The sequence below is a fragment of the Diabrotica undecimpunctata genome, chromosome 8 (assembly GCF_040954645.1).
Source record: "Diabrotica undecimpunctata isolate CICGRU chromosome 8, icDiaUnde3, whole genome shotgun sequence".
Lineage (NCBI taxonomy): Eukaryota > Metazoa > Arthropoda > Insecta > Coleoptera > Chrysomelidae > Diabrotica > Diabrotica undecimpunctata.
The window spans coordinates 42,106,759-42,118,785 of NC_092810.1; the positions used below are offsets into that span (position 1 = coordinate 42,106,759).

At 31.1% G+C, this 12,027-nt stretch overlaps 1 protein-coding gene across 1 annotated transcript; it reads left to right on the forward strand.

Moving 5' to 3' along the window:
* The first annotated feature begins 4,092 nt into the window (after positions 1–4,092).
* On the forward strand, positions 4,093–11,166 carry LOC140448384 (uncharacterized). Its single transcript, XM_072541472.1, has 3 exons — positions 4,093–4,236; positions 9,339–9,556; positions 10,803–11,166. The coding sequence occupies exons 1-3, from the start codon at positions 4,167–4,169 to the stop codon at positions 11,109–11,111; spliced, it is 597 nt and encodes a 198-aa protein (XP_072397573.1). The 5' UTR covers positions 4,093–4,166; the 3' UTR covers positions 11,112–11,166.
* The last annotated feature ends 861 nt before the right edge of the window (positions 11,167–12,027 follow it).

A 12,027-nucleotide genomic window follows, 5' to 3' on the forward strand; every position in this document is an offset into this window, starting at 1 on the left:
GAAATATCATCTATTCTCTGTTCCACATTTCTTATTTGATTACAATTTATTTGGATATTTTGTTGTATATCGTCTAATTTTTCTTCTGTGTTTCTCCTGTCTTCGTTAATTTTTACTTCTAAGTGACATTTCTGTAACTCTATTTTCTGTTCTATATCTATCTTATTATCTTGAATAATCCTCTTTACTTCTGTCCTCTCATTGTCTATCCTTTTCTTGTAGTCATTCCGTATACTTTTTATTTCATTTGCTACTTTTTTCTCTGCAGCTTCAAGTTTTTTATCCATTTGTTTTACAATTTTATTATTATTATCTTCTATTTTCTTTTCTAATTTTCTATAATTCTCTTCCAATTTCTGTTCCATTTTTTTCATGTCTTCTTTGACTTCTTTTGAATTCTCTTCCAATTTTTTTATGTTTTCTTTGATTTCTTTTGAATTCTCTTCCATTGTCTTGTTCATCTGCATCATTAATGACATCAAAGCTGCCATATTGACATTTTCCTCTCTTTCTGGATTCATTTCTGCAGTATCTTGTGGAACTTGAACTAAACTCTCCTCTTGTATAGGTTGTGTTTCTACTTCCACATCTTCTTCATTCTTTTTGCTTCTTGTACCTTTCTTTCCTTGAGACATTTTGAGACTTTACTTGTTCAAATATAATTAAAAATAAAATCTATAATTTTTCCTTTCTACTGATAATTAATTTAATTATATGAGAGCACTTATCTTCCCAAACTAATTCTTTTAAATAGAGAGCCACCGCGTTGGGTGCCAAATTGTTATGATGTGTTGTTTGTTTGAATGTTGAGCAATAGGATTTTTAATAATATAGGGTTTTTATCGCGGTTCTCAAAGAATTAGTTTGTAAGTACTTTTTTAAATTATCTTTATTATAACTATTATGAAACACACATATATATCTAACCTAGCCAATGTAAATTTAAAATAAACTATCTTTAAATTGTTATTCTTATAAAACTAATTAAATTCTATAGACAATGTAAAATTTAAACAAACTATCTTCAAAATTGAAATTGTTATGACATTAACTAAATTATATTAACAAAATTTTGTACCTTTCTTTCACTGAATGCCTAAATGAACTGTTTTCCACTATATAGATTCTAATCACCACTGAATGTCTTCGTACTTCGGTTATCCTTGTTTTTGGTGAAATTACTTTTTCCAATTATCAGCTTCTACCAATTTAAGATATAGTTTTCTTCACCAGCATTTATACACCACCAAACAAACCAGCAAACACCATTTATATTTATTCTTCTTTTCAATATACCAATATCCAATTATTATAAGTTGATTTATACTAATCTCCAATCATAATATAATTTTAATTCCTTCCAATGTCCATCCAATATTCTTCTAATATACTTTTATAATCTTCAATAATTATTTGTGTATAATTATAAATGTGCATTAAATATATGCATAATTTTTAATCTTCATTTAACTCACTATATTAAACAATTGGACTATCTCCAACTAACTTTCATATTTCTTATTAAACTGCTTGACTGACTTACTAAAACTGTGAACAATTGACTTCACTAACTAATCTACTAACTTTCATAATAAACTGCTTGACTTCTGACTAAAAACTTCTTAAAAACTGCCATCTTGAATCCAAATCACGGGTATTTATATCCTTTTTGATATTCCAGAACCATCTGGTAAGAGATCATGTTCCAATTTGTTCCATTACTTTCATATAGATGTTCTCGAAAAAAATATCTGTTCGATCCACCGCCATAATCATTATTTAGAGAATGTTCGACTGTAAACAATGGTCACACTCTACACTCTGGATAATTCGTTAATGTTCCATTGATAATTTTGTTGACATTTAGGCTTTTCCGATCAGAATAAACATTTAAATTAGTTACTAACACTCTAATTTAATAAAATACACATTTCAAACAATATATTATTATAACCCCACTTTATATTCGTAAATATTCTTAAACTGACACTTAGGAATGGAGGGTATAGTGTGTTGCCTAGTCACATGGCTCACTTAAAAATATCTACAAAATCATAACTACTAAAATACAACTTTTTACAATTATTATATGCTAATTTCTTAAAATGCCCTCACATAAATAATTTTTATAAAATTCTCTAGTATATAACTTCTTAAAATAACCAAATACTTGTTATATCTAAAATTATCTAGTATATAACTTACAAATTAATTTTTTATAAACCCCAATCGTCACAATATATGATAAGAATTGTAAACACAATTGAAAGCTCGAGATATTAAATAGTTAACCAATAGCCCCTTTTATTGACTCCAACCCATCAAAAGCATTTATATATATATATATATATATATATATATATATATATATATATATATATATATATATATATATATATATATATATATATATATATATATATATATATATATATATATATATATATATATATATATATATACTTCCATTATTTTTTTTTCCATTTATCATCTAGTAATCCCTCTGTTTTAATCTTCTGCTTTATTTATTACTTTTACTTTTATTTCTCGTCGCTTCTAGCTCATGTGAAAATGTTATGTAATCATTCATGCTTCCTGCTTTTACTTGTCGTTATCATAGGCTATTTTTCACTTATTTTCCCATGTATTTCTGTCCTTTGTTCATATTATTTTTTTAACCTAGCATTTCAGTCTCCTGTGATTAATACTTTGATTCTGTCTTTATTTTTATCTAATGGGTTATGTAGTTAGTTTTTTCTTTGATTTTTTTTCTTTAATTTTATGTAGCGTATTTTGTAATTAAGTAGAGAAATCGTCCATTTTGGTACCATCTGATTGCTCAACCAAAGGTAGAGGTACCTGAGTACACCTTCTGAACATAATAGAAATAATGGAAAAATCTTGAAATTTAATATCCCACTATAATTTTGTTTTACAGAATATCGCAAAGCATTTGACAGAGTCAAATGGCAACCCTTACAGTAGATACTAAAAGAAATAGGCGTATCACAACACTTAATTTTGCTTATTACTGAACTATACGAACACGCTACTTGACGACGACACAGCAGTTATTGCAAATATTCAAGAATAATTAATTGATCTTATGTTATCTAATAAATTTCCGTTTTTTATGTATCTCCAACTCGTACCTTAGATTCTTTTTGTCACGTCCGAAGTGGAGATTTGTTTTTACGTTTTCGCTGATTATGCCAACTATTCCATGTGTTAAACTGGATCACGCTATGTAAAACTTCTTAGTCAGCTCAATTCTTCTCACTTGTTTAACAATTCGTACCTTGTATTAATTTCGAACAAGGTCTAAGTGTCGTAATTTTTTAAACATTCAGGCTTGTGTTAAACTGGGTTAATTGTTTTGTTTTTAATTTGAAATGTATACGTTAAACTGTGTCGAATTTATTCTTTATTAATTTGGGATATATAATAATTACTTAAATAATTATTACTCTTTACTAGGCTAATTATTGTCCGTTAATTTTTCCTTCTTTATTTCCTTGCTCTGTTTACATTACAGTTACTAGTTGAAAACAAACGTTAAATATTTGATCTACAGTTAAACATATTAGTTAGATCAGAAACACAGATAAGTACTAACAAACAACAGAACAGCCAGGCATCGAAAATCTAAGGCAACGAAGTTTAAGAAGAATAATTACAAAAAAAATTACCCAAATATTTATAAAAATAGTAAATACACAAAAAACAATAAACATTGGAAATATTGGGAAAGACAAACTAGATGAAGAAGAATAAGTTAAAAAAAAACAAGAAAGTGCATATAAAGTATGCTGAATACAAAAAAAAATTCATTAATGATTCAGAGAATACAGGAAATGGAAACGAATCAAGTGACAATCTCCTGTATTTTGTATATTACTACTTAACTTTATGCTAACTATTTTACATGCACCAAAAATTTTTTACGACTATTATCACTGCCATTCAATTTTGTGATTTTAGTGGTCTTTTCCGTTAAATTTTGATAGTTAATAGATATCTAAAAATATACTATATTCGAAATTATCGACATCTTATACTGATAAGAGTATATTATAAGATAAAGGTATACTATAAATATTATAGATCGTCATATTGTTTTAGGTAGATATCAAAATAATCGTCGTAAACATCAGTTGATTTTTAAAATGGCTGTAAAATACGTGATGGTGTTACTGCTGGCGTTATCTTGTTACGATGTAACTAGCGCCTCTCAAGGTAATTATCATTATAGATTATCTTTTTAAACAATATTTCACATTTTTAATGAACAGTTATATATATACGATTTTGAAAGATTTAATAGACGCATTAACTTTTAATAAATAAATCAATTAATGGTACTTGCTTTTCTTGATTTTACGTAATTAGATGGCAGATGGCAGATTTAATTCAAAACTGTAAAAATTCTAAAAAAAAAAATAAGTTAGAAAGTTATAGGATTCTATTTTATGTAGGTTTGGTTTATAGGTGCTTTACGTTGGTTCACAGCGATGGTCAAAAGCTTACATTCTCAGTTAGTGCCATTTCGAATAAATTAAAAAACCTTTTATTAATTAAAAGTTCCTTCTAAAGTATTAAATCAATTTTTAAAAACAACTGACAGTCGTTTTTACAAAATTTTGAGCTGTAATATTATCGTCAATTTCCATATCAACTTTGTCCATATGGTTGACTGTTTTAGGTCCTATGCTACAGATTCTGCAGCTTTGGTCTCCATCAAACAATTCCATTGTATACAAATTTATCTCGCGTGGCTTAGGTCCTGTAAGGAATCTTGTTACAATGCTGTATCCTGATCATTGCTGCTTAAATAGTTATGTTCCAGAGTACATTCAAAAATTAGTATCTGAAATAATATTCCTCTTAGAGTGCCGTCTCCCTACGGAGGTTGGCAATCATAAAGGCTACTTTTATTTTTGAGCTTGGTGCTTTAAACAATTCAATCGATCTGCATTGATACTAATCACGTAGATTCTTCAACCATGAGTTCTGTCTTCGGCCAACAGATCTTCTTCCTTGAATCTTTCCCTGTATGATGAGTCTCAAAACTTCATATTTTGGTCCCCTCATCACGTGGCCTAGATATTCCAGTTTTCTGGTTTATATAGTGGTGATTAGTTCTGTTTCTTTACCAACCCTCTCCAGTACTTGTATATATATATATATATATATATATATATATATATATATATATATATATATACATTCGGTTTTTTATAACGTCTTACGACGTTGTCCGACTCCCAAACGCCATTGTATTCTGTCTTGAGTTAGGTCTTCGTCCAGATTTCGAGCGCTAATCGCTTTCCTAACTCCCAGGTTCCAGCTCTGTAGCGGTCTTCCTCGTTTCCTCTTCTCTGGGGGTTGTCACATTATCGTTTTTTTAGGCAATCTTTCGTCCCCCATTCGGCTCACATACCATATGAGCTGTTTTCTCTCAATATCCTCAACTATAGTGCCCTGTATACCCAGTTGTTGTTTTATCACTTTATTGCGTATTCTGTCGGCTCTTGATATTCTCATCGATCTTCTGATGGCATCCATCTCTGTGGCTTCGACCTTTTTCTTATATTTTTCGGTTATTCTCCATGTCTCAGCTCCATAAAGTAGGCTAGTTTTAACCATTGTCTCATAGATGTTCCATTTCTTTACTCCATAGAACTCCGTTCAAACATGCTATAGCTCTTAGTGCTTGTACAATTCGATGTTCTATTTCTCGTTCGTCTTTTCCACTACGATCGAAGATGGTATTCTTCGATCGTAGTGTATTTATGTTCGTTGCATGAATTTATTTTTTAATTGTCATCGATATCGAGTTGTTCTGCTTCAGCTCCAAGGTATTTTGTCTTTTCTAAATTGATATTTAATCCCCATTTCTGGTATTCTTCAATTAGTTTTCTAAGCATGTATTCCATGTCATCTTTGTCATTTGAGATCACCACCTGATCATCTGCAAACTGTAAAGTATATATGTAATCCTGATCGTTCAATTGTATACCCATTCCTTTGACTTTCCTTTTCCATTGTTTCAGAGCTGCAGAGATATAAATCTTAAATAGAGTCGGAGTGATACAACATCCTTGTCTGAGACCCTTAGTAACTGCAAATTTTTCAGCTAAGAGGTTTCCGAAGTTCATTTGGGAGTTTGAACCATAATATAGATCTTTGAGAGCACTAACCAATGTTTGATGTATGTTTGATGTGCCCAGGACTTCCCATAGTTTATTTAGCGAGACTGTGTCATATGTCTTCTCAAGATCTACAAAAGTCATATGTAACTCTCTATTTGTCACAATTTTCTTTTCTATAATTTGTTTAAGACAGAAGATGTTATCTGTACATGAACGACCTGCTCTAAATCCTCCTTGTTCTTCGTCTTCAGACGATTGATAATCTTCCTCTATCAGGTCCCGTAGTATTCGACCGTATAGTCGACTCATTGAGCTTGTGACCGATATCCCTCTATAGTTTTTACAATTTCTCCTGTCACCTTTTTTATATGTTGGGGTCATATAGGCTGTTTTCCATTCATCTGGTGCTGGATGTCCATTAATATATTCGTTAAATATCACCGTGATCATTCTGTGTAATTTCTCTGAGCCATTCTTTATTAATTCCGTAGTTACACCCAGAATTTCGATTCTTAATGAATTCATATCTTCTTTAAATTTGTCTCTGTTCTCCTTTAATAGATGTTTGTAATAATGTGTCCAATCCTCGGGATTTATGGGATTTAGAATCACTTTCTCGTTAGTCGGCTTCTTAACAGAGTTTATAAACTTCCACGCCTCAGTGCATTGTCGTCCTCCAATATAAGATTCTATCTCTCTGCACCTTCTATCCCATATCTCATTTTTGGTGGTCATAATTATCTTTCTAGTTTTCTTCTTCATTTCATTGTATCGGTCTTTGTCTGCGTCATCTTTTGTATTCAACCACTTATGGTATAATCTTTTCTTTTCTGTTACCGCATTTTCGACGTCTTCATTCCACCAAAGCTTGTTACTAATTTTATTTTGTTTGATTCCTAAGACCTCCTGTGCTGTTTGATGAATACTTGATATTATGTTTTCATATATGCATTTGGTATTTGTTAGTGTTTCGTCAAGTTTGGAGTCCATTCGAGTCTTATATAGTGTGCGGGTGCTCTCATGAATTAAACTGAACAGATTGTATTGAGAAAGATCAAAATTCTTTCTAAAAGTTCTTTTAGTACTTCTTTATTTGTAATTCTATCAGTCCGCGATATTTTTAACACTCTGCGGTATAACCAGAGCTCGAAAACCTCGATTATTTTTAAATTGCATTTTTTTAATGTCCAAGTCTCAGCTCCATATAATAATATTAAAAATATATAACAGCAAATGGTACGTAGTCTGATCTCCAAATTTTGATTTTTGCACGTTAGGAGTAGCTTCATTCGTATAAATGCTGATCTGGCAATCTCTATTCGCCTGTTTATTTCTGCATTATGATCATTGATTTCATTGATCAAAGTTCCCAAGTACTGATATTTTTCTACTTGTTCTATCACGTTACCATTAATTGTCAATAGGTGATGTATATGTTGTGGTCTTTTTGTAATTAGCATTTACTTCGTTTTTTTAGCGTTTATAGTAATTCCCATTTCAGCACTATTCATACTTAAGCTTTCGATAAGATGTTGTAGATCTTCTATACTCGTTGCTGTGATCACAGTGTCGTCTGCATATCGTAAGTTGTGAATTAATTTTCCGTTAACGGTAACTCCCGCTTTGATATTATTGAGCGTGTTTTTGGAAAAATTCTTCAGAATATAAGTTAAAAAACAAAACAAAAATGGCGATAAAATACATCCCTGTCTAACTCCTCTACAGATCTCCATTTCTTCTGAGTGTTGCCCATCAATTTGAACTCTGGCACTTTGGTTCCAATACAATGTTTGCACTATAATTATAATTTTAAATGAAACGGATATATGAAATGAAATAATGAAATAATATACATCAATTACTAATGAGTTGTCTATCCATAACGTTTCTTACGTGTCACTAACAACAATATTCATTTTGATGTGCCAAGGTCATTGTTTCAATTATCAAACGAATTCATTTTTGGTCTTGTTTGGATTGGTTCTTTAAGTGAACAGACCACACTTTTGTCAACGGCCATATAGTTTGAGAATTAAATTACTGAATTCTTTGATATCTAAATTTTTTGGAATTTCTGTTGAATTAACTTTGATCAGATAAAAGGCATATATCGAGCACAGTTTCATTAAATCTTGCCCAAGTACTTTCGATCCCTAGATCATCTTCAGGGGCATTTCGTCAATTGTGGCCTATCCATCCGCCTAATTGACGAAATGCCCCTGAAGATGATCTAGGGATCGAAAGTACTTGGGCAAGATTTAATGAAACTGTGCTCGATATATGCCTTTTATCTGATCAAAGTTCATTTATTCGAGCATTCAACCTTATATTTATTCTGTTGAATTATTGAAGTAGGGAAATTGATGTTGAATCTAATTTGGAGCTACAGCCGTAACTTAAACGTATGTTTGCTTATAAGACTTAAACTTGTTTCATGTTTGCAGTAATGGAAAATTATCAGGGAATTGGTCCATATTTGTTAATCATGGAATATTCTAGTACACGGTGATGAAGTCTTTACACTGCTGAATACTGATTTTCTTTAATGGTAAGAATTTCGATAGATACGCTCAATTTTTGGAACTTCATGTTAGTGCTGACATTTTATATTGACAGAGATATGCAGTATTATGTCTTAATACATGTTTTTGTTTTAAATTTGTATGGATTTATAATTCTCACATATATATTGCATGGTGACCATTCTTTTATATTCCGAAAATCTACTGTGGATAGATCATTGAAGGTCAGGCGACGATGGTTCCTCCCTGTGTGTTCTTACTCACCACTCTAATCTCTATTTAGTCTAATTTGTTTTTATTTTTTGTTTGTGGGTTAATTGTCAAAATATATAGGATAAAGGCCTGAGTGGTTACAATAATTTTGGCGCTGCAACGTTTAGTTATTTCCTTGCAATTTTCTATGAGTACTGTCTTTCTAGGTTATATCACAAATTCATTCCGATTCCCACAGAAATCCATTGCTCTGCATCCACTAGTTGCAAGTGGGCGGTATCTTTTTCTGGTCTATTCGTTTGTATTTTAGACTAGGTAAAAAAGTTTATTTGGTAATAATAAAAAATTTAAATACCAAAAAGTTTAAATACAAGCAAAAATTTTATTATAATTTAAAATTTTTGCAATTTTTAACTATTTGCTAATTGCAGTAAATTTTGTTTTGTTTTAGATCCAGCTGTTTATTGGGGAGATTATGCTTACCACATGGATTATGTTGGGGCAATTTACAATGGAAACACCGTGACCGGACAGAAAGTTTTTGTGTCACGTACCATTGTAGCAGACGAAAAAAGCGTTGCTTTTATGCCAGGCTCTTTCATTTTTGGATACCAGTATCAACCAGCAACTCTAAATGGAAATCATTATATTAACTATGCAGAACTTTACGTGAGCATTAATTTATTATTTATAAGCTTATATATAAAGCTATATAATAATAATAAGCAAATTGCAATATTATTGATCAAGATAGTCTACTTCTGAGTAACAAACTAATCCCAATGCTTTAAAACCCCGCAGTGCGATTTGTCTTTCATATTCAAAGATACTTTTCTTTGTACAATAAACTTATTTAATTCAAATAGCTTATTATATACTGTTCTGAAGCTATTTTCTTGTGACACCTTAATGCAATTTACTATTTTTGTTGGAAATAAGCCACAAGTTTTTTTTTAATTAAGTTTATTAGACGTTTTGATTACTTTCGTTACTTGGTGAAAATTTCTTCTAATAATTTATTTTGTCTGACTCATTTATATTGAAAATTCAGATATAAATTATACATTTTAAAGTAGATTACTTTAAAATGATACTGCCAATATTTTTGAGTTGCGTTCCTGGGACGACTTTATTGTAAGATATTTCATTTTATTACATGAAATCAGCTTTAACTTAAGAAAATCTGACAGAAAAATCATAGTATCTGATTTGTCTTACTGATTACAAATGTGAAGAAATATTGGCACTTCCTGAAAGGTAAAGTTTACTGCCGGAATCAGTAAAAATACCTGACTCCTGTAATCAAGAAGAAGAATAATTAGCATAACATATTAAAAGTTGTTATTTCTGTTTTTGACGTGACAACGTCTTAAATTAGGTTGTGGCTCGGAGTCACTCATGAAAAAGTGTAACGCCCGCTCACGTCTGTTACGATGAGTCACCGAACGAGAGAGAAGCCCGCCGGACCGGCGAATGCCTTGCGTCTCTCTCCCACTCAAACATGATCGGTCCGCTGCGCGCGCAGCACTAGAGAATTGGGCGCGTTGGAAATTAGTTAAGTTTAAATTTACATGTACAATGTTTTAATAAACAAAATATATTTCTATAGTTAAAATTTGTGCAATTCTTATTTTCATTCAATTCCTTGTTCCTATTGTGCAATTTAATAATATTCATATCAATAAATATTCTACCGAGAAAAAGACGTTGTCACGTAAAATCTTCGCCCGTAAAACCGACTTTACAGGCAACCGATTTTTTTTATTTTCGAATAATTTTAGGACCAGAACTTCCTGTAAACGTTCTGCGTACAACTTTCATAATTTTGCCAAAATATTACAACCTGTAAACTTAATATTTTAATTCTTCTATTAGTAGTTACTAAATTAATTTTCTTTTATTGCTGTTATTTTAGCTTTTACTTACTAACGACTATAACAAACTAGAATGGAGGTCCGCTACTGCCGAAAACTTCACCGAGTTGTTGAACCAAGATGACTTCGAACCCGTCCAAGGTGGATGGATTTATGAACTAGATTCAAAAGCTAACGCTTCTCTGTATATAGGAGCTGCAGATGTACCAAAGTATGGTGATTTTATTGGAAAAATCTTTCACAACTACCACGAAGAAGATAAGAATGGAGTGTTGCATTTGGATATTCAAGAGGAGGAGATAGTTATTGCCAAAGATGAAGTTTACCAGGTGCTTGGTGTTAAAAAGTAATATTGTATAAAATAAAAAACTGTATTTTTAAAATTAATATAGTATTTACAAAATATATTCTTAGTTTGTATAAGTGGTGGAAAAATGCCGTACTCTGCACTAATTCTTTGAGTTAATTACTATTTAACTGGGAATAAGCCACAATTAAAGGTTAAAATACGTTTGATTTAATTCTTTGAGGTAAGCTAAATATTTAGGGACTATGGAACTGCTAAAAGTATTCCTTCTATAAAAGTAAGCAGGCTGTAACGTTATAAACGTCACATCTATATTAATTTATATTTAAATAATTAATTTATTTTTAATTTCTTTCTTCTTCTTCTGCTAGTGCCTATCCTCTATGGATGTTGGCTACCACAAGGGCCCATCGTATTTTATTAGCAGCTGTTCCTCTATTTCCTTCTATTTTCCCTTCTAATATCAATAGTAAGATTCTGTATTTATTTTTATTTCTCATTATATGTCCGAAGTATGCTAGTTTTCTTTCTTTAAAGGATTTTAAGACTTCAGGTTCTTTTTGTAAACGTTGCATTACTGCGTCGTTAGTTATATGATATACGTATGATATTCTGAGCATGCGACGATAGCACCACATCTCGAAAGACTGCAACCGTCTTTCGAGATGACGTGAACCGAAAGACGCATCAGTGAGTGTGCATGCCTCTGCTCCATACATAAGAACAGAAAACACATAACAATTAAGGATTTTAAGTCGGAGATGTAAGTTCAAGGTTAAATTGCAGAGAACTTTCTTTATCTGTTGGAAGGCACTCCTTGCTTTTTCGATCCTACATTTAATCTCGTATGAGTGATCCCAGCTGTCTGTGAAGTTGCATCCTAGGTATGATATTTTTTCTGTTCTATCCAACATCTCATTGTCTGCCATAAACTTTGCATCTGTATCTTGGTTTTTGGT